This window comes from Aristolochia californica, unplaced genomic scaffold (assembly GCF_029961685.1).
Source record: "Aristolochia californica isolate CCGP_79_NKW_82.1479 unplaced genomic scaffold, dmAriCali1.0.hap1 SCAF_6, whole genome shotgun sequence".
In the NCBI taxonomy this organism is placed as follows: domain Eukaryota; kingdom Viridiplantae; phylum Streptophyta; class Magnoliopsida; order Piperales; family Aristolochiaceae; genus Aristolochia; species Aristolochia californica.
The window spans coordinates 39,100,029-39,123,124 of NW_027182257.1; the positions used below are offsets into that span (position 1 = coordinate 39,100,029).

Sequence of the window (23,096 nt, forward strand, 5' to 3'; positions counted from 1 at the left end):
CTAGAAAAGCCTCATACCAAATAAGTTTTGTATTGACTTCTTTTGGTTTAAAAATCTCCACAAGTGTGGTTGTCATATTATTAATTACTTCGATAAACCTCTCAAAATTGTCAGGAGATTGTTAAAATCTCTTCCCGCAACGAAATGAACTTCCTCCAAACTTGGTATCTTTTTTGTGATCTTCAACTTTGGACTCCTTACCACTACATGGTGGCTTTAAAACCTCCCTAATGGCATCAATTTTATCTATCTTTTCAATTAGTAAACCTTCCACTATAGGAGGGAGGTCTTTGTCGATTTCAAGATTCATCTTACTAGCTACTCCTATGGCTATGGAATTTTCCACAACTAAGGCTAGCCTATCGTATAGTGGACATCCTTCACGCCTATATTTGTCAACTCCTTAATGTCCCTACAAGAAAAAATAAATGTTTGAGAAAACATGTTATCCTAGTTGGTTCAGTTGAATAGGTACACTTTTCATATATTATAATACTAACCTTTCTATACTTTTGCCACACTATATTACTTGCTATGACCCTTTGTGTGGATGGATTTCATCCAAAGCCACTAGTATTAAGATAAGCTGGTTCAACTTGATTTCTTCCATGTTTTGGTTCAGTTTTTAAGTTGATCGTAGGTTTTTTTATGGCATCTTTATTAAACTTACTCACGCAAACAACAAAAACATTGTGTTTCCTAACTCCATTTGGTAACTTGTTGCCCAAATTTATTTGCTCGATGAGTAAGTCAAGCATTTTATTTTCGTTGTCAATCGTCCATGGATCATAGTTTCTTCTAGTTCCTTCCTCCAAGATACCCTTCATTTTTCTTCTTCCAACCATCTAAACATAATAGTGGGTTATTCTACATACATGGCAATAGAAAATCCAAGATATAATCAATTATTGTCTCATTAGCATCAGTATATTAGACTCAAGCTTACCCATCCCACTTTCGGGTATGCAAGCTTTATTTCTTATCTAACTCTAGTTATCTTATAAGGCATCTGTCTTTGCTAACAAGACAATAGCATAAAAAAGGATGCCACTTCGGGATGTCTTCCAACACAATTAAGTGTTTGGCTTACTCTGATATCAATTGTTGGCTCAAGTCGCTTCTCAAGAGGGGGTGAATTGAGAATTTTAAATTTAAACTAAGTAGTGTGTGTAATAAAAACTTATGCATCAAAGCAATTTCAATGTAAAGCAAACATGCACACACCATAGGAGACAAAAGAATTTTTGTTATTAATGTTCTCCTATTGGTATTCACTGCTCAAGAACCCTTGTTTGGGAAATTCCACTATTCAAAGTTCTAATAGTTGAAATTACATAAAGAGTTCCAGCTCTCTATAAGTCATGTGTAACTCAACACATGTTTTTTTGCAATACCAATCTCTCCAAGAGATTGCTACAAGATTCTAGCTCAAACCAGTACTTTCTATCTAGATTCTACAGGTTCTAAATGAACTTCTTACAAATTATAAACAAAAAGAAATGAAAATTTACACCCTTACTTGGAGAGATCCTTCTCCTCAAGAGATCCAAGCTCCCACTTCTTTAGCAGCACAATGTAGAGTGATTATAAGACCTTGACTAAGATGAAAGCAAGGAAAAGAAGGAAAGTGTAGTGAAATTTTCAAAGGTAAACCTTTCACTCTAAAATACTTTTTTAGAGATTTTTAATATTGAGAGTAAAGGCCCTAAATAATTGCAAATAAATGCTCAGTAATTTCTCAATACATGGTTTGGTGGGGTATTTATAACTTTTCCAAGTCAAGCTAATCATTTTTTGTCCATTTGCAAAAGTCAATACTTCGATTGATCAATCACTGTGATCAATTGATCATAACAACTCTTTTTTTCTGTTAGACAGTGGTTTATTAATCGATGGATTGATCAATCAATATATTACCATTGGTCCTCAAAAGTTAAGTTGATCGATCATTGCCAGGGGATAATCGATTTGTCAGAAATCTCGTCTGGCGGTGCAGTACAAGTTAGATTGATCAGTGCAAATCCTATGATAGATCATGTTTTATGTCCCAGACTGGCAAGATTCTATTTGATCGATCAATCAAGTGGGATGATTAATCGTTTCATGTACAATTTGTTTGCCTGGACAAAATTAATCGATCATCCCATTATTGATCTCCAAATGGGATGATCGATCATGCTTTATAACATAAAATGGCCATGTCCAAGATGATTGATCAATTGACTATGGTTGATTGATCATGCTTTATAATCTTAGCATGCACACTTCTGGATGATCGATCATTGGCAGAGGCTAATCGATGATTCTAGTACCAATTCAACTAAGTTGACTTTCAAAGCATGGCATGATTTTATCTAAGTGCTCTAACTTGTTTTAAAGGGTGTTTATGATGCTTCTAAACTTGTTTACATACAATTTATGACCTAAAGCTCCATATTCACAATTGTACTCAAAAAAGGGAGTTTAGGAATACTCTCTTACATTTGTGATTAAGTTTAGACATATGACTTATGCATTTGAACTCTAGTCTTCTTGTTGTCTTCTTCTTTGTAGGTGTTTCTTCAAGAGACGTCCTTCAATGATGCTTGAGGTCTTCAGTAAGCTTGATCGCTTTAAAGCTTTAGACCTTAAGATGCATTGACTCTTGAATGTGAAGTAACTGAAATACTTGTCAGATCAATTAAGTTTTGTTATCATCAAAAGTAATATGGGAATCAACCTATGGTCAACAAAAATTGTCTCTCCAGTATATCAAGGGGTATAAGTTTTCCTTTCTTTTGTATTTTCATTATTTATTCTATTGGTTAATCTAGAACATGAAATCTAGATAGGAGAGTTGCTAGAGCTACAATCTAGTATTAAATCTCTGGGGACATTTGTAAAATATGTGTATTTGACATGCGTGGCTTAAAAGAGAGATGAAACCTCTTTTGTGCATTTTCCACCTAATAAAACTTATTAGTAGAATTTCTTGAGCAAGGGTTCTTGGGCAGTGAATACCAATAGGGCAACATCATTAACAAAACTTCTTTGTGTTCAAACCTTGCGGTGTGTGTATGCTTATTACATTCTTGCTTTAATTTTTTCTTTTGAGCACTAAACAATATCTTAGTTCACCCCTCTCTTATAAAGCCACTAGGCGAACATGATCATGCGACACTTGATGATCGATCATGCTTTATAAGTTCTACCATACTGCATTCTATATGACCGATCGTGCCCACGTAGCGTGATCAATCATGCCTTCTGCCAAGAATGTAATTTTAAGTTTGAAGCATGATGAAAACAAGACTAAGGGTTTAGCAAGTTTAAATCAGTTATATGCATCGTTTACACATGGTTTTGGAAAATGTTTATGCCCTAAAGCTCCAATGCTCATGTACCTTAGAATCAAAGTTTGATGATTATCCTTTTACATGTTCTTGAAATATTTCTATACAAGTTTGACTTTAGTCTTTAAGTCTTCAACTTTTACATACTAGTGCTTCTTCAAGATGACTTAACACGTTGCATAGTTTGAGGTTTTGTATTGAATTTGTCGATTCTTTGCTATAGACCTTGATATTGTGTTCATTGAAGGTAATGCATCTGAATGTTTGAGTTTTAAATATTGACACAATTACAGATAAGTTTTATTATCATCAAAATATGAATTAGGGTCAACCTAGGTCAGCACATCATAGAGGAAGAGGTCATGGTGTGATGAATAGGTTGGCATAGTTGCTTTCACGATGGAGAGGGTGAAGTTGATCTGTGTGAAAATGATTAATGATTTATATGAGTTTTAAAGAGTTTTATATTATGATGAGATTATCTGTTCCCTTAATCTTATTAACGGATCTAAAGTGGATCGAGTAAACAGTTGATGATAAAATTTGGATTAATGTTCAAGTCAATCTTAATTCTTCTTCAGATTTCCCCTTATTGACTTTCCTCTTTATGTTGGAGGGGGTATGGATGAAGGAGAGGTTAATTTGCAGCAAGTATTGAAGATTGTGGATGATTAACAAGGGAGGATGACTTGGAGGAGAAATTATTTTGTTCCCAACTCGGGACGGGGCCCACAAGTTAGAAGGTGTTTTCTTTTATTTTCTTTTTTACCCCTTTTCTACACAATTGCTTTTGGGGTTTGGATATAATAAAATGACATAATGTGCAACATTGCAAATAGTTAATAAAAAGATATGTCAAAAAATAATGTAAATTATCGGGTGCAAAAATATAGAAAGTTTTTAGCACTGCTAAAATGAATTTGGGAAAGAAAAAATTTAGCTTGTACTTCGGTTTCAAAACTAATAATATATTCAAACCCGATGTTTTTTTATTGAAATAGAGGCATATTTAAAAAATAAGTTATATATTAAAAAATAAAGTATATATTTAAAATTGAGATATTCAAAATTAAAACTCGAAATATTTAAATCAAGCTCGGCTCGAACTAGGCAGGTTCGGGCTCGGCTTGGCTCAATGCCACACCTAGCTAGATTCCCCTCATAGATTTTTTCTTACGTGACAATCCTTCATGTGAGCTGAAGAATGGAAAATCAGATATTATCGGATATTATCAGTTTATCCGGATCGGATCCGCTTACAGCCCTAAAGCTTCTCTGGTGTTTGTACTCCCGTTTTTGCCCTTCCTTGGGACAAAGTCTCTCGACTTCGCACAGTTTGCTGAATGGATAAACTCTGCCTCAAATATGCAACTTTCTGCCCGTCTCATCAAATCCCCCTCTCCATTCTCTCACTGTTACGCTTCGTTGCACGAAGTTACAAGCAATCGCAAAGGTTCTCTCTTAAATTTCCTTGTAATCTTCATTCCAATTTTAACTCTTGGACCTCTTCGGTTCCGTATACTCAAATTATCTTCTTTTGAGACAACAAAGCACATTCTTTTTTGGAAATGCCGGTCTGCTACAAAATCTCAGTATCATTTTTTTGCAGTATAATGTATGCAAGTTCTATTGTTTTGGTGAAACAAATGACGAGATACATTTCCAGAAAACTCAGTCTATCAGTTGCAATTCAGTCACTACGTTTTCTGCTTGCAATAATGCACAGAATTGTATGGTTCTATGTTCATTGTGCTTGATGTTATCCACTAGTTCTTCGAAGTGGTAATGTCCTTCACGCTCGAGAACTCGGAAAACATATTGTTCATACTGGATTGTTGTGGCACGTTGTAGTTCCATTTCTTATCATGTAAGAAGGATAAAAAACTAGCATATGGACTGGGATGATAAGACCTTACTATAAAATGAAAGCTCCGGTGCCTTAGACTTATGTTCTGTATTTGAGGCCTTCAAAAACTATTTTGAACCGATTTATGGAAGTGATATTGCCAGAGAAGAAATAGAGCAATTGTGTGACCTGAGATTATCTAAGAAGAAATAATCATCCATTATCTTATGTGACTTGACTACTCAAACGATTTTCTATGCATGCTGCAAAAAAAAGTTCTTATGTTCACTTGTTACTTGGCCTTTCAGGGGTTGCGAAGGTTGTCCTTAAGAAGGGGAAAACACAACTCTTTCGAGATGGGAGTCCAATGGTCTACAGTGGTGCAGTTGATAGAATAATTGGTAGACCTCCACCTAAAACTGGAGATGTAGTTCTAGTTGCAGATGGTACGGAAAAGCCAATTGGGTGGGGCTTGTACAACTCTGTCTCTATGTTCTGTGTGAGACTCATGCAAATGGAAGATGAAGCAGCAAGGTTAGTATTATTATTTACAGCGGTTTTCCTGGTATTTTTTTTCTCATTATTTTAATATTTTTAACTTTTTTCTTTATCTGGTACTTGGTTTCAGTGATCCATCTTGTGCCCTTAACATGGAGAAACTGCTGGAGAAAAGAATAACAGCAGCCATTGAATTAAGGAGGCGACTGGATCTCCCTTCTGTCTGTACAAATGCATATCGACTTGTTAACAGTGAAGGAGACAGGCATGCCCCCTAAGCAGAGAATTAGAGAAATTACAGTAGTAAAGCATGTCATAAAGTTTTCCGGTTCACATGCTAATGTTAGGGAGTAGATGGATGCAGAGTAGTTGGTTGGAGTGTGTAAATTACTTTAAGTCATTGGATTGCGTGATAAGGCAACTTATATGTGGTTTACAAGTGTGTTGGTAAAGGGAACCTATTTAATTTTTCTTCGGTTCAAGTCAAAGATTTCTTTTTTCTCCAACTTCTGTTACAACAATTCTGTATACATTTTAACCTTCTCTTCACCTTCCCATGGCAGGCTGTCTGGCCTAATTATTGATATTTTTGGTAACACAGCGGTAATAGCATCTTCTGCTGCTTGGGTTGAGAAGTACAAATCAGAAGTAGAATTTAATGTCAGTATACATAAGGCAATAACTCAAATAAAATGGAGGCCATCTATTGATATATTGAAGGAAGAAGGACTGGATGTGGCAGATGCAAGAGAGTCAAATTCATCTCCATATTCTGAGAGTGTAAAGGTAGAAAAATCTTGACTGACTTATCAGTTTATTACTCAAAGAACTCAGCCGTTATGGAAGTATACAGCCCTTCAAAATTTCCTACTTGGGAGAGTTCTTATGTTATGTAGTTTCTATGTTTTACATGTGATCTTTCTCAAGACTTGCTGATCCACCATCACCATGTCTTTAGTAGAAAAAATGGTGTGGTTTGAATACAGAAAGCCGTGCATGTCAGTGATATATGAATTTTATTGGTTGTGCCACCAATTTATCTTTTTGGTAAGGATTCAGAAGGCAATGCAAACCATAGCTGTATGAATTTTATTGGCAGTGCCACCAATTTATCTATTTTCCAGAAAGCCTACAGATAATGATGACCTTGTTGAAATTAGAATTTTTTTGTAGCTTTTACCAAAATCTTGTCCTATAGCATGTGTTTAAAAGTATATATTCATAGTTGCCATCTCAGGATCTGTTTTTAAATTTATGGATTCCTGGATCTAAGGCAATATTTAGATTATAGAATGTACATATTTGGTTTCCTGCTTCCTGCCTGTTGAAGCTTATAAGAATCCAATGTTCATTAATACTCTGGTAAAAAATGATAAGGAGAAAAGAGTTACTGTTCTAGAGGTTAGAGAAGAGATAGAAGAGAAATATGGAAGAAATAAAAAAGAGAGAAGTCGTGAGAGCGAACAGATCACGAGAGAGAAAAAATAATGGTTTACGAACTTAAAATCAAATTGCTCGATCCCTAATCGTTTTAAAGTTCCAATGACAGTTTTACCCTTCACTTAACAGCTTAAAGTGAGGGCACTATAGTACTTTAACAAAAGTTATAAAAAATAATAAACAGTGACTTAAAATACAGATACTCCTGATTCTCTAACTTGATCCTATCTCTCAAGCCTTTTGAATTCCTTTTCTAGACTCATCCTGTTATTCATTAATTCTAGACCCACATTTACTGTGGATTTGTAGCAAGCTTTTGCTGGATGTGCTTTGGTTTAAGCTTTCTATAATTTTCAGAGGCCCTTGAACTTTGGTCCAAAGTCTATCCTGCATAATGGAAATCATTGGTCTTGGGACTTTAATTTGGGACATGGTGCTTGATAACAAGGTCTCTGAGGCAAGTAGTTTCCATTCCCTTTTTGAAAGTGCTTTTGTTAGAGGAGCTGGCACCATCTCATGCTCTTGAAATGTTCTTATGAGTCATATACTAATAATACCTACCAGTGCACCTACTTGATTGCCTAGGACCCAAGCATATTCGTACAGTACTCCAGTGCCTCCACAGATCATTGATTCCTTTTCTACTGCAAAAGGTAAGACTCCGGCTTTGGATCAGTTTAATCTACAAGGTAGAAATACTGAAAATTTGCAAGCTTATCAATGTAGAGGATGAGATCATCTATCATCCTTACTCCGTTGCCCCTACAGATTCAAGTTTGCCTCTTTTTGGAGGTTGGAATTTGATTTGAGTCCCCGCATGCACCAACATCCCCGAGTTGTTGGAGGCTTTTCTAGTTGGTAAGTTGGCCAAAAACCTTAGGATGCTTATTGTTGCCAGAGTCTCTGATGCACATGAAAGAAAGAAAATGTGAGGAACTTCAACGAGTCCAACATGGGCTGATGCTTTGTGGAAAGAGACATAGCTAACGTCATTTGTTGGCTTTTGGGAAAGATATCTTCCCATGGTGCTTCAGGCAAATCCTTCACAAGATAGAAGACATACCCCCTGATTGTCAACTGGACTCACACACCTGGAAACATAAATTGGATTGTCGATTCCTTCCCATGAATATACTGTTGTTGGTATCACATTTTCAATTGTTTAGCCTCCATCTCTGTATATTGTATTCTACTATTTGATCCTTTTGCATGTATTTTAGCGATATTTTTTGTATGTCTTGCTCCCCAAGGGAGTTTTGTGTATCGTTTTCATTTTATTGATTTCTTTCTCATTGTTTTAAAAAAATAATGATACAATATGGATTATTGAAAGCTAGAGAAGTTTAATCTGCATTTTACTACCCCAAACACCTGAAGATGAGCAATATTGGGTATTATGTTTGAATTTGTGTTTACAAGTCTTAGAGCATGTATTTGCTAAATCTTGGAGAAGTTTCATCAGCATCTTTATGCTAAAAAAATATCTAGCCTACAACCCACTCAGTCCATTTCATCATTATGTAAAACATTTGAATTATCTATGTTTGGTGTACACACTCCTTGATTTGTTGACAAAAATTCTTGTCTTTCTATTTATCTCTGTGCTAGGTTATGGAAAATGGGATCTATTACAAAGTATTGTTAGATGGTCAGAAGACAGGATTTTATGCGGACCAACGAGAAAACAGGCAATTTCTATCTACACTCTCAAAGGGTCAAAGAGTTCTTGACATTTGTTGTTATAGTGGTGGGTTTGCTCTAAATGCTGCTCGAGGTGGTGCTACAAATGTCATAGGTAAACAAATGGACATGGAAAAGAAATAACATAAAAAATCATTCTGAATTGTTCCAAACTCCTAGTTGTTCTCATTCAATTTTTGGATAAGCTTACATATCTATATCAATTATCATTTAGTTGACTTCACTGATTGTCTCATAGGTATTGATTCCTCATTGTCAGCCATAGAGCTTGCAAGAGAAAATGTATTACTTAACAATTTGGATCCAGAAAAGGTTTCTTTTTTAAGAGACGATGCAACTGAGTTCATGAAGGGTGCTGCATCCAAGCAGGAGACCTGGGATTTGGTTATCTTAGATCCACCAAAACTAGCTCCTCGGAAAAAGGTATAGTATTTCTTTCTTAGGTGATAATTTTATTAACTCCGGTGAGGAACAAATCTAGAAGGGGTATGTATAGGTTTGTTTACTTTTTTTGATAAATTTGGCCTCTTTTTAATTATTATCTTTTTCTCATGTGTGTTCACAATCTTGATTCTTATTTAATGTGCATACAAAACATTCAAATCCACGAAGAACACAAAACTTTTAGTGTTTTGGATTGTTAATTCACTCCCATGGTGTTGTGCACCTATAGCAGATTGAATCTAAGGCCAATTACAATGTTGCCACATAGGGACTTATGCTACTCTACTAACCACAACAAATAACTTACATAAGCTCACCCTAACACAAGTTCATAACAACTAACTAGGCACGAAACCTAGATCCACAAAGAATTTTTTGTGGCTTACTAGGAGGCTACACGAGTTGAAGTAGCAAAGGTCAGTTTTGTCAAAAATCTCTCATTTTTCCTATTTTTTCTCCTATTACTTCCCCATGCATTGACGTTAATTGAGTTTCTTTTTCTCATAGAGTCCTACTTATTTAGATATATTTTCCGTTTAATCAGAGAGTTTTATGTTAGACTTAAGCAGTCCATGTTGACATTTATTAATTTGGTTTTGAAGGAACATCGCATGAGGCAATTTGGCCTGGGGTCTCCTCTCTAATGTTGGCTTACTTGTCTGCATCTATTGCATATCTTCCGCATCGTTATCTCCAAAAATTATGCTCACCCCTAGAATTCTTTCACTTCATACTTAGTCCATCTTGTTTGTTATTTTTCCAATTCTACCGTTACAGTATCCCTTAGTTTTTCGAAAAAAAGGTTAACCTCATTATTGATTTAATAAGAAAAGTCCTTATTAATCTCTTTAGAAACTCGGTTAAAAATAGTTTTGCATTGGTGCCTTCTTCTATCCAAAGCTTCTATAGTGAAGTAGAGTGTTGCACTATCACTTCCTCTAGTATTTCTTCAATTTATTGTTTTTTCATTATGCCAGAGTAATGCCTAGACCCACCACCTACAAAGTATAAGAGTGCGCCCAACATTCAGCGTGAGTCTAAGTCTTTTATTCTTCATCCAAAAGGTGATTTTCGTTTGAGCTACCCTTAAATTATGTCAAAATTCAAGGGTGAGTATTAGAATTTAGGAATCATAGATAAAGTTAGATCATGGATTTCACAATATGGGCACAATTGATTGGTTCTGCCATGAGATCAGATACTCAAGACCTTGCCTATGAGTCATACTATAAGTACAGTTGGTTTCAAAGCATGACTATCAAAGATATGTATGCTTATCATGTATATGAGCATCTTTTTGGCTCATTGATCCACTTGGAGTATTTAGCTTTTATCAACAAGGTGAAGCTAAGGGACATGCTAGTGCACTTTGCCTATTCCAGACATTTCTAAGAATCCTTTTCTTATACTAAGCTTGATCTTGGTGTATGCATGAGCATTTTTCACTCATAAAAAAATGTTATCTTAAGAGGCTTAATTATCTTTTCATTACCCTACTTAGGTGTGAATAGTTAATGAACCTATGACTTTTAAGGTCTCAAGTCCTAACTTGGGTTCTAAATTATTTTCTTATCATTAGGCATCCTGATTTCAAGCCCTTTTAATGTCCAGCCATGGGAGAATAACTATTGCTCTTTTTAGGTTTTGAAATAGAAGATCATATTGAATGCATGCACCAAAATTATCATACCTTGTGTCATATTTTTAAAATGAACCATTTTGAGCCCTAATATAGATTTACATATCTTAAAAGGCTTGGATACTTTGGACAATTAGTTTTGGCTGATTCTTATCTCAAACTTTATATTCTTTTAGTCATACCAAACGGTTTTCCCCAAATGATTTTTACCCATGTGTTAATTATCAAACTTATGTGGTTTTTACACAACAAATTACCAAGACTTGGACAGGTGGAAATTTTCTACTCATGTTTGCCTACCTCAAAATTTTACATATGCCATGTACATAGGCAAACTAATTGAGTGACTTAGCCTAGTTAAGTTAGGTTTACTTTGTTGAGGAAAGGACTATTCGTATGATTTCAACTTTTGACAAAGGATATGAAAATTAAAGTACAATGTCAATAAGCACACAAACAAATTTAACTAATCAAGCATATGGTTTCATTCCATTTCACAATTTTTTCAAAATTATGCACAATTGAAACCTAGTGCTATATACACAACTATTTACGTGGAATATGATAATTTCAAAATAAGCACAATTCCACTCAAATAACTATCAAGCTAGTGTTTAGTTGATTTTAAAATTTGAGTGTTTATGTCAAACTTGTGATAGTTGTCTCTAAGATGACCATCATCCCATTAGTCGAAATTTTCAAGCTTAAAGAGTTTCAAATTAAGAGTGCTAAGCTTTGAGCTCAGAGATGCTATTCATTATGGAGTAGATGAGTCCTTCAAGGATCTCTATTGTGATTTTCCATTTTCAATTTCTTATAAATTTGGTTGTGCAAATCAGAGTAAAGGAGAAATCATATACATTATTGGGGGAAGATTAACTAATTCCAAAGTCTACATGGTCTAAGGCATATAGGGCTAGTAAATGTCTCTTAAATTGACTTGTTTGTCCCTTCAGATTTTTCACAAGTCAAACACCTCAAGCTAGTAAAAGATTTCAAAATTATTTCTTTTACCTTAAGTTTGAGACACATTTTCCATTCAATGTAGTCAAGTGATCTTGGGTGCCCAATTTGGTTTGGATCCAACAGTTCTTAATATTTAATGCAAGTTTGGCTACTCTTGGGTCTTCAAACTTCCTTCATCCTCTTAAGCTATGAGTTTCTAGCTAAGCATTCAAATGCATAGAGTTCATTGCATCCATAATAGTGGCATGAATCATTATGAGAGGAATTACTCGTGGTCCTTGCCATGTTTGTTTCAACACTTTGTTTCATTTCCAAGAGAACACCTGTTAGAAAAGTCTTGGAGAAAGATAAAAAAAAGCCCAAGAGCATAAACATGGGCTTTTCTCCTAAACGTGGTTTGGAAACCCACGTTTATGTTCTCTTGGGCTTTCCTCCTAAATGCAATTCTTGACTTATCTGTCAAGGATAATAGTTCTCTCAAGTCAAGTCATATCATTCTCACTCGTCATCATCGTCATATGAGATGATGTCCCTGATCATGCGCATGTGGTCAAATGAACACTTTGTATAAGATGAACTACCCATGCACTCTTCCTAGAGTTACACTCTAGTTTGTCCCAGATTTTTTTTGTTGATTTGTAGGATGGAACTTGATCGACTACTTCATTGGTTACCATTCATTTTTTGGGATGGGAGATGAGGTCTATGGCATAAGAATTTCCATATATCTATGCTCTCAAATTGAAGGAATACTTTCATTGTATATGTCAATATTGATGTTGAGTCTCACCAAACATTGGAAAGTAAAGGCACCATGGTCCTCCAAGAATATAATACTTTCACATGTTGATGTTGCCATATCTATGTTCTCCTAAGGCAATCAAGGTTAAGGTGCGAGTAACCTAATTCTCCATTAGAATCTATGATTCTCAACCTGAAACCATGTTTCCAGAATACACTAGCTCCAATATTACTTGTCAGGTTCGGTGATGAGCAAACCTAGAGGAGGGTAAATAGGTTTTTATTTTTTTATTGATAAATTTGACTTCTTTTAAATTATCATCTTAATTTTATGTGTTCACAAACTTAATAGCTATTTAATGTGCTAAATCAATTTCGCAATTAAAGGTGCATAATCAAACATTCAAATCCACAATGAACATAGAATTTTTATAGTAGTTTATGATCCTATCTTAGATTGTTAATCCACTCCCAAGGTATTTTGTACCTCAGGGTTCTAGTACTATGTTTAGGTTGTCAAATAACACTTTTAGAAAATTGCATCTAATGCCAATTATAATATCACTCAAATAGAGACTTATGCTACTCAATTGACCACTACAACCAACACGCTTGGATTTATAGCAGCAATCTAGACGCACAACCGAGACACAAAAAGGGATTTTTTTGCTGCTAATTAGGTACAAAAGTCTAGACTGACACAAGGTTTTGCAGAAGCAACTCACTGGGCACATCACTCATAAAAAGATTTTTAGCACCGGTTGCTAACACAAGGACTTAGGGCTCACAGTAGAAGCAGCAAGGCTTACTAGTCTTTTACCTTAGAAATGTTGTTGCCAACTAAGCAACTCAGTTTAGACCCACAAAAGGTTTTCACAATAGCTAATTCACAACCACATATGCTACTCTCAATTAAATTCTGATAAAGGATGGTTTTGCCTACACAAGGCTTAACCAGCTTTGCAAAGGTTACTTGTTTATGCTTTAGCACAATATAAAAGCCTCTCAATATTTAGGTTTCGTAATTCAATTACAAACAGATAGGTACGCCAATCCTATATACCTTATCAATTATAGCAACTCAGTAGGTCCTAGATTAAACAAATTTTATAATCAAACTCAAGATAAAAATTGTATTAGTTTTGAAATGTGGGGAAAACACTTAATACAACTTAATTTAAAGCTGATTTTACTATAGGATCATTAGCAGTGATCTTAATAGACTATCTTTGATTTCAAAATAGAGAAGCTTAAGTTCAGTTTTGCTCAACCAAGCTCAATAAATTATTTTCAAAGTATAAGCTTGAAGATGCTTGAATTTTGAAAAAAACATCCCCAAATAATGAAAGCCTTTGTAAAAGCCCCTTTAAATGTAAATGCTAAAATGAATATTATGATGTCAAAGTATGAGTGCAACGATTTTAGCATAAGAGATGCTAAGTGAAGATTTCAAAGTAGAAGATAAAAAATACTTAGCTCTTAGGCAGTTGGCTTTTCAAAAATTCAAATTCAACCTCCAAATTCGATCTCAAAGAATGAGTGTTTTATGGAGTGATCATGGAAGCCTTAGGAGTCGAGAGAGAAATTTTGGGGCAAAAACGATTTAAATAAAATAGTTCTCAATGTTCAAAATCGAACTATTGAACTGGGAAATGGACGTTTTGTCCTTTGCAAATCTCATTTTAGATAGGTCACTTACGGATTTCGTATACTTATTTTGGCCAAATTGAAGCCTTCAACCTCGTTCTACACTTTCTTGGAACATGTCGTTAGGATGATTGTGGCCGATCAAATGGACTCAATTGGATGTCCCTTTTCTTCTAGTCTGATTGTTCGGTTTTTTTTACTTGGTCACCCTATTGCCTGGGCAAACAATTCCAAGTAGAACCTTTTATCTCTCCTATCAGTTGGACAGAGTTAAACTATTTCTTTCTTCTTCAATGTTGTTGGTCGAATGACCAAACAGATACTTATAACACATTTTCTCTTTCATGTCATTTGGAAGGGGATAGGTGGGTCAGAAGACCTTCACATGGCTTTTTTTTCTTCATTTCTTTTATCACCTTCGTTGGGTTCACCATTTGGGCGTATGGGCAAACAAACTTTAACCAAGTTTTTCTTCTTTGTCCAATCGGATGGCTCTACCTTGTTCGCAAAGCTGAGTTTTCTTGATTATTCAAACGATATTGCTCGACCATTCAGGCAGTGTGATTTTTACATGAGTTGTTTGCATTGCTTTTGTATTAGTCATTCGGTTGATCCTCTACTAGTAGAATAGATAGACTATCAAAAATTTCCCTTGGGGCTTTTTGAGAAGTAAGCTATATTTATTTCACATTAATAATAACTAAGTGTTTGTTATCATCAAAATTATCTCAATAGTCATGTTGAAACCAACATAGTCATTTTAAATCCTTTTAGCCAATAAAATTTCTTAGTGGGCAATCCAAGGACTCCCTACTCAAAATATTGCTTTAAGCACTGACCTATTTTGGCAAAGACCTAATTAGCTATTTTTTTTTTATAAAGATGTATTTATATTAACAAGAGATAAATTACAAGGGAAAATGGAGCAAATCCCTAACAAGAAGAGATTGCAGGGTCGCTCCCTACTTGGCTAGCACATCTGCTGCCGAATTTGCAGATCTCAGAATGTGAGACCAAATACAAGAGAATAGTGAGGTAAGTTTTAAAATCTTTAAAATCTCTCGAAAGATTTTAGTGAGACCTAATTCGCTATTTGATCCATAGATTTCTGTCAGTTAACATCTGATTATTTCAATTCAGTTTCATGTCCGGGTATGCTGTCTGGAAGAGTTTCTGACTCGAGCTATGTGTAATCTAAGCCCTTCAAATGGTGCAGTCTAGGTTGTTAATGATACATGCTGCATTTGTGAGAAGAACTGCTTATATCAGAGAGTCTGCTTCCTTTTCTTTTATACATTTATATTCCCATTGACACCCCCAGTGGATATTTGTGATAGCTGCTTCTTATTTTCTCAAATGGTTTTTCTAGGTTTTACAAAATGCAAGTGGTATGTATCGAAATTTAAATTCTTTAGCAATGCAAATTACAAAGCCTGGCGGACTTCTTATGACTTGTTCATGTTCGGGAGCCATGACACAGAGTGGAATGTTCCTTCGTATTCTTCAGGTATGTCAATGATACCCACTTCTTACTTTGTTTTTCTACCAGCCATTTACTGTCATTTTGCTTAATATCCAAGTTCTAACCCGTGCTGGATGGTGCCGACCATCCTATCAATTGGTAGCATACACTCGCAAATTGCCAAACCTCTGATTCACTTCTGATTCTTTAGGTATTTCTTATGCACAATTTCTGAAACATAAACGAGAAAGTTTCTTGAAGTCTGAATTAAATTTATTTCTTTGTTCCAAGTCTTGGACCAATTTTTTTAGGGTAAGTTTTAAATGCAGCCCCATGTATGCTATATAGTTCCAAGTAGTAGCCCTCTAGAAGTGGTGTTTTAAAATATGACCTACATTTAGTGGACCAAATACGTAATCCCATTAGTGAAAGGTAACCGAACCATTAGAGTCACATGAAATAACAATAATTTTTTAATGGTACATGACGATAGCAATATTACCCTTCCAGTAATTTTAAATTTTAAATTAGAATAAGGGGAAGGGGAGAAAGAAGAGCCTGATGGCTTGCCTCATCTACCTCAACTTCACATTTTTTTAAAAAAATTATCCAACTATTTAAAGAATTCACCTAAAGTGTGGTTTGGTTCAAACCAACCACCCAAATAACATCTTATTATCAACTAGAGCTGTGAATAGATCCCAATCTGATTTGAAGTCGTTGGATTCAGTTAGTATTTGGATGTAAACTAATAGTCTGATCTGAACATTTTATTTTTGGATTCGAATACTGGTAAATGATCAGATCCTGATCTTGTTATATCCAATCTAAATCATATCTGTTTACGGCCCTAATTCCAGCTACACTAATATGTTTTAATATGAGGTTTCAAGTTCTAGTCTCATTGAGAATTGTGCTGTGTAACTAACATTTTGAAAAAAACAAGTAAACAAGCTGCACTCTTGTATCCCAAGAATCCTATTCAAGTAATAAATTTCCATCTTCAATACAGTGAATGTGTAGGCTATTCAAATAGTCAAGTACTAAGTCAGATCCATCATGTAGGGTGCTGCGGCCAAGGCAAGGAAGAGAATTACAGTGCTACGCCATTCAGGAGCTGCCTGTGATCATCCCATAGACCCATCATATCCTGAAGGCACGTATCTTACCAACATTTTGTTAAGGGTACTCTGAACATCAGAAAAGATGCAAAGATTGGCAATGCAATTGAAAGAATGGAGAAGTTTGCAATTTCTCACTCTTTTATAATTACAAATGCATGACTCTAGCAGAAAGATATTCCCCAAGCGGGGCAATTTCTAACACCTATAAAATACAATAACATGGTGGCTGAGGGGGTCTGAGTATTATGCAAATACGTGTAGTAGTTTGCTTAGAATCATACTATTTAAAAAACATTCAGCGGCCTCCAGGAGCTCTGTTCCATGACAAGTATGTTGGATCCCCAAGGCGCCTGCATGTTAGAAAGTAAATTATCAAAGACATAATTTAATGAACGGAAGACACCTTTCTATATAAGGTATGAATAGTATTGAACAATCGTATAGATGTAAGAAAGTCCGTCTTTATGCAACTAACCTTGGCTTAACCAGATATATAACAGTGAAGGCCATTGCTAGAAGGAAGCACAATCCCCCCACGGTAAGATAAGCAATGCCAAGGAAATCATTCTTCCCTCCCAACCAGCTTGTGTTTGAAAGCACAAGCTTCTTCTTTCCGCCAAAACTGTAAGTGTTGTAGTTGTTCTCCAATACAACTGTCAAGACATCATTTGCTTCAAGGTCAACCTCTATCTTCCCATAAAGCTTTCTGAAAGTGGGGAGAGCTGCAGTTCTCATCCAAACAATAAGGTCCTCTTGCTCACTCAGCTGCCACACAAAAATTCCAAGTCAGATCTCATATATTTTTGAAACTTAGACGAAAACAAGACTGTTGAGTTTGCATTAAGGATGGAAAAAACTTTACCAAAAAAATTGAAACTTTCAGGGTCCTCATACTTTTAGAGGCATGTAAATAAGTTGCAAACTGAATCACCTATTATCTAACATGATTTTTTTTATTCTTATACTAAACAAACATTATATGTAGAAGGCAGAAAATTAACTATTTTTTAATGGAAATTATCAGTGCAGAACCCTCTCCAAAAAAATGCCTAACCCCAACTCCACTAGTTGCTGTCTTGCTGGACCTGCTAGAAAAGTAAGGCTAACAATCTTGAAAAACAGAAGCCCTTTCTGGTTTATCAACATACTTGATAAGAATCGGACCAAGCCAAACAAAAGGTTGATTTCCCCTGATTGATATAGTGGGAGTGGGTGGGGTCAGGACTAATAAACAACATTATTATAAAATTATAAATGATAATTTATAATTTCAATTGAGCTTTCAAAAAGCTATGCCCAACATATTAGCCCCTTCCTGACACTGCTTTATATCATCCGCTTAATGAAATTTTCAAAAACATTTTTATTTACTAAAAACAATGAAAGAAAATTATTTCTAAGAATTAGTACCACATGTTTTTTCCTTCAAGTTTCTTTCTTTTCTTTTCTTTTCTTTTCTTTTAATTGGCATTATGCATTTTAGAAGTTGGGATATAGGAGAATCAAACTCACTGTCCTCATGACAACTTAAGTACCACTAGACCAAACACCTGACATGTAAATTGACTCAGAATAAGTTTAGGCATTATAGAGAAATAGACGAGTATATGTATGATTTAAAGAAGCATTTTAGCATTTGAAGTCAAACTTATAAGCCCTTTTCTATTCGATATACTACCAAAACCTAATAACATTTAATATATGAGGCGATTAGTGTGTTTTAAATTCTTCAGCTTGAATAAATTTCCAGATTTTTCCCATACTCAGAACTTTGGAGTTAGTACTATCTCAGGCTTTATAGTCCATATGAGAGAGAGAGAGAGAGAGAGAGAGAGAGAGAGTAATTTAAGATTGTTCAAAGTGTGTTTAGTGGAAATCAAGTACTGGAGCGGATGATTGCAGTTGATGGACCTGAGATGATAGAGAAAAAAAAAACACAGATGGAAGTGATGAGGAATGGCTTGAAGAAGGATGACCTAATGGTGGAACTAGCAAATGATGAAAAAAATTGATGATCTATGTAACCGACATAGCATAACAATTGATAATTTAAGCCACAGCTGGATGGTCAGAGGTAAATCTTTTTTATTTATTTTTTTATTTTTTATTTTTTTACGAAGGTCAGAGGTAAATCTTAAGCATATTAATTCGGACGAGGACAGGAACACTGTTTTTAAATTGCACTTTCTATCATGTAGACTACCTTTCTTTTGTTTCTATCTATTACTTAAACTGCACAAATTTGCCAGTTCTCTTTCTTCTATATTTCTCAGTTGGCATCCAATGGAATCCAAAGATTTAAAATTAGAATGAGGATAAAACACAACAATTATTGCATCACTGCATGAAAAAATCTCAACTAAATGTGAAGAGGAAAGACTTACCGATTTGTTTGGATCTAGTGATTTACCACCTATCAGAGTTCCATTTTGGAAGTTCTTTGGAAAGACATCAGACCCAAACTTTTTCTCCCTGTCACTTTTCCATGAGATATCCTTTTTGTTCACCGCTAGTTTCTCATTATTGCGGGAGAAACTGTAAGTGTCATTGAATAAACTCCAGGCAATTAGACCACAAGGAACAATTGGGGATCCATTTCCAGTAGTATCCTCAGGATCACAACCACTTGTGGTATTTGCTTTACTGTCATCCTGCAGCTGCTCATCATTACGACTCTTGACATACCTGGATCAGTTTAGAGGTAGATGATTTAGGCTCTTGAGAAACACGAATAGCAATCTGCATACATTTCATATTCTCAAGAAACAAATAGGTGAAGGGAACTTCGATGGGGGTTGGTTAACTATTAAACAAGTTGATATATATTGACAAGGATTGAAATTTTCCTGTTGTGGAGCTAAGAAATCAGCAGCAAGGTGGTGAGAAAATTCATTGCAATACTAAACTCATTCACCTAGCAGAATTGTGGATGTTCTATAATTCAAGAAATAAATCTTTAGCTTTAGTTTTTCTTGATAACAATATTAAATGGGTCATAATAAGCATGAATGAAAATAAGTTCTCTTATGAAACAAAAAGATATATATACCTGCGGTGGTTCTGGTAGAAGTTATCAAGTTGGTAATACACATATATTGGCTTCTCCATACGCTTTGGTACCTGTAAGGTTGGCTCATCAGATGGTTTATTTACAAAATACCTAAAAAATCTGAGTTCATGTGGACACTGTGGACTTATATAGTTTAATAGGAGAGAGACCCACTTAAAATTCTAGCTAACAATTAGCTCTGTAGCCTGCATCTATATTGTTCAGTGGAAGCTGTGAGGCCAACATGAGTTTTATCTGAAGAGAGATGGTTCTGGTTTACATACTAATTTTTGAAGTTCCATTTTTCCAAACACTTTTACTACTTCAGTCCCAATATTTTAACAACTAGTGGTCCAAATAACCCTAGAGCTACAAAACAGTGACACATCATTCAAATTCATTGCAAACCACTTTGCTAGAGCCATTCAAATTCTTTCTTTTAACTTAAAAAGGAAAGAACAAAACCCATAAACCTGAGCAAGAGAAGCTTACTGTTATGTTTCTTGTGCATTTTTTGTTTGTTGATGGATTTTGAATATATGCAAGCTTATCATTCCTGGCATTCAGTGGTATGCAATGTGTCTCATAGCGATCAACAATTTCCACAACCTACAAATGTAATAACATGTAAGCCAGCCAAACAAAACAAGTAAGCAAGTAAGAGACCTTGAGACAATCAAAGAATATGACTCGTGAACATACATCTCTAGATGCCAGCAGGGAAGTAACTCCAATGGGGATGAAGATTATGCTAATGAGAATAAAGGTGGAGATCACCTGCAAAAAAACAAAGCGTCTGTGTAATCAACAGTCTTCTCACCAAATTGGTTCCAATTTAATACTCAGTATCCATTCAAGCTTACCCACTGTGGTGTAAGAATCGGCTTGCAAGCCGGGAGTTCCTGTTGGGTGAATCTCGAATCTGAAAGAGAATGAAAAACGAAAACAAAATAAAATAAAGATAACAGTTTTGATAATCCATTCGGCAGGGCCGAGTGGCGATTACAGTAAACAAGTAATCCAGATGTGAACACTTAATCCAATTAAAAGAAGCTAGCACAAACAAGAGCGGGGGAAAAGAAAAAATTGAGACCACTGGAGCATATTTTTTTGTAATATTAAGACAACACAATCGAAATCCACAAAACGATATCTACAGACAAGATCTAGAAACTTTATAACTACTGAAAGAAAACAATAGAGCCAGTACAAAAACATGCTGAACGCCCAGAAAACAAAAACACAGTAACTTGCAGCAATATAAGGTGATAATTACACTTGGGCCTCTTAGAATTCCTTCTGGGTGCCGATGTCTCGACGGATCCGTTGCTGCCGGACGTCGACGCCGCCGTCGGATTCATCTAAGAGAGGAAGCAGACAGCCTCAAGCTCGAGCAGTCAGACGGGAGCGATCGATTGTTTCAGTGAGCAAAAGCGGTGCTGGGTTTTGGAGATTCTGAAGAGACGGCTTTGGTGGTGGGCTCTTCCAATTATTCTTCCTCCTGTGGTCTCTTTTCTCTTGGCTTGGCTAGCGAAACCAAAGAGAAGAGGGAAGAGGAAATATGAAGGAAGGTGGTCCCTCAGGCCGGCTGCCCGCCTCGAGAAAGCCATGACCGACGAAGGGTCAAACAAAGCACTCACGCGGTTGGTTGATTTGTTTATAATTAATTATTTTTCACTCCATGCTTCTTGAGTGGCCCGCGGACTACGAAAACTTCCTCGCGAAACAAAAACGTGTAAAATTATACCGTCTGACCCGCGGAGAAGACCTCAACTCTAACGAGTCAACTCAGATTTGGGAGGGGAGGGGTTGGATTAGGGATCAGATTTTCCCACTTAAACGAGTCCTAACTTAGGTTTTATTTATTTATTTTGTGTCCAATTCTATGTCCGGGTTGGAGAACTTTTACTTGAGTCGATTAGTAGCTCGGCTAAATCAATTCAAATTCGACTCATGAGTCATGAGTCATGAGTCTTGTTACTGGAACCTAGGCCCGGGTTCTCGGGTACCGAGTGGATTCCCGAGTCACTTGCTTGCAACATTGGCGTTGCCGGCAGCTGGTAACAATTAAAACAGCATTAGATTTCGTCTAGATTGTGAGCCCACCTGAAATGATAGCTCTCCGGGCCATCGTATGATTTCAGCGACTTTTCCATTGGTTGACTGCGTCCGTCCATCCGGCTGGTCACTATGTCTTCGATGCCAACTAAAAAAAAATAAAAAAAATTGTGTGTTTTGACGGTGACTCGTCCGAGTCAAGTAAAAGTTTGACTTAGATAAGGTGAAGGTGACTCATCCAAGGCTTGTATGGAATTCATGAGCCAGGTAAAGGCTTAATCGAGAGCTTTTGATTTGTATTGAATGTAAAAGAAATGTATAAAATTGAGACCAATTTGAATTAGAAACTCAAATAAAAGGGAAAAAGACGTGCCCTCTTAACAATATTAGCCCATTTTAATGCCTCTTGAATAGACAAATAGAACATTGAAGCTCAATAGTTCCTCTTCTCTCTCCTTCACCTCACCTTGTGCTGATTATTTACGGTATTATCATGGGATCCTAAATCTAACATGGTATCAAAGCATTGGATTTAAGATCCCAATGTTCAGATGGCGATTAAGCAGTGGATTTATATGATAATTATGAATTATTACAGAGAATGAAGACTTTAGTGAGTTATTGGGTGTTGATTAGTAATAGGGGAACATCGAGAATACAAAAAATATTTTATCTTTTATTGTGGTGTGAGCTTAATTAATTGTTTTACTTTTACATTTTATAAAATCATAAAAACTTTAATTTAAATCTCAATTCACCCTCATATTATAAAGCCACCTAGGTATAATCATATATATATATATTGATCCTATGTGCCTAATACAACTCCTATTAGCCATAAAATCTTACATATATCAATTAATAAGTGATAAAGATGGTTTACACATCTTGTTATTTAATAACAATGGATGGAATATTACAATAGTTGCCAAGAGAGAGAAAAAATTAATTTTTTAATAAATTTACCTTTTAATTTATACTAATACAATACAAGCTTAGTTGCTAAAATAATTATCACATACAAGATATTATAACTAAACAATATATATTCTATGCTACCTAACAACAAAAAAGACATTTCTCTCCCTTTTTTTCTTTTATTTTTCTTTTCTTTTATGTGGGGTTCTAAACAAGCCTTTACGGTTTGGG

The 23,096-nt window shown here is 35.4% G+C and overlaps 2 protein-coding genes across 2 annotated transcripts; one reads left to right on the plus strand and one right to left on the minus strand.

Annotated features, from left to right (window-relative positions):
• Positions 1–4,685: 4,685 nt before the first annotated feature.
• On the plus strand, positions 4,686–16,922 carry LOC137933882 (uncharacterized). The gene is made up of 8 exons (XM_068777967.1): positions 4,686–4,785; positions 5,487–5,712; positions 5,807–5,941; positions 6,240–6,462; positions 8,725–8,911; positions 9,056–9,240; positions 15,624–15,761; positions 16,782–16,922. The coding sequence occupies exons 1-8, from the start codon at positions 4,698–4,700 to the stop codon at positions 16,908–16,910; spliced, it is 1,311 nt and encodes a 436-aa protein (XP_068634068.1). The 5' UTR covers positions 4,686–4,697; the 3' UTR covers positions 16,911–16,922.
• A 36-nt stretch (positions 16,923–16,958) lies between these two features.
• On the minus strand, positions 16,959–21,449 carry LOC137933883 (ALA-interacting subunit 1-like). The gene is made up of 8 exons (XM_068777968.1): positions 21,166–21,449; positions 20,753–20,811; positions 20,592–20,666; positions 20,382–20,498; positions 19,890–19,960; positions 19,225–19,525; positions 17,316–17,605; positions 16,959–17,190 (listed from the first exon to the last, which is right to left on the minus strand). Exons 1-8 carry the CDS (start codon positions 21,248–21,250, stop codon positions 17,136–17,138), a joined length of 1,053 nt encoding a protein of 350 aa, XP_068634069.1. The 5' UTR covers positions 21,251–21,449; the 3' UTR covers positions 16,959–17,135.
• Between the last annotated feature and the right edge of the window lie 1,647 nt (positions 21,450–23,096).

Bases quoted from the DNA above. Each gene is read 5' to 3' on its own strand.
- LOC137933882 (XM_068777967.1), top strand. From the start codon at position 4,698: ATGCAACTTTCTGCCCGTCTCATCAAATCCCCCTCTCCATTCTCTCAC. The intron at 6,463-8,724 runs GTAGAAAAATCT...TCTCTGTGCTAG, and splicing joins CATATTCTGAGAGTGTAAAG to GTTATGGAAAATGGGATCTA. The intron at 8,912-9,055 runs GTAAACAAATGG...ATTGTCTCATAG, and splicing joins TGGTGCTACAAATGTCATAG to GTATTGATTCCTCATTGTCA.
- LOC137933883 (XM_068777968.1), bottom strand. From the start codon at position 21,250: ATGAATCCGACGGCGGCGTCGACGTCCGGCAGCAACGGATCCGTCGAG. The intron at 20,667-20,752 runs GTAAGCTTGAAT...GTTTTTTTGCAG, and splicing joins CGATTCTTACACCACAGTGG to GTGATCTCCACCTTTATTCT. The intron at 20,499-20,591 runs GTATGTTCACGA...TTACATTTGTAG, and splicing joins CCCTGCTGGCATCTAGAGAT to GTTGTGGAAATTGTTGATCG.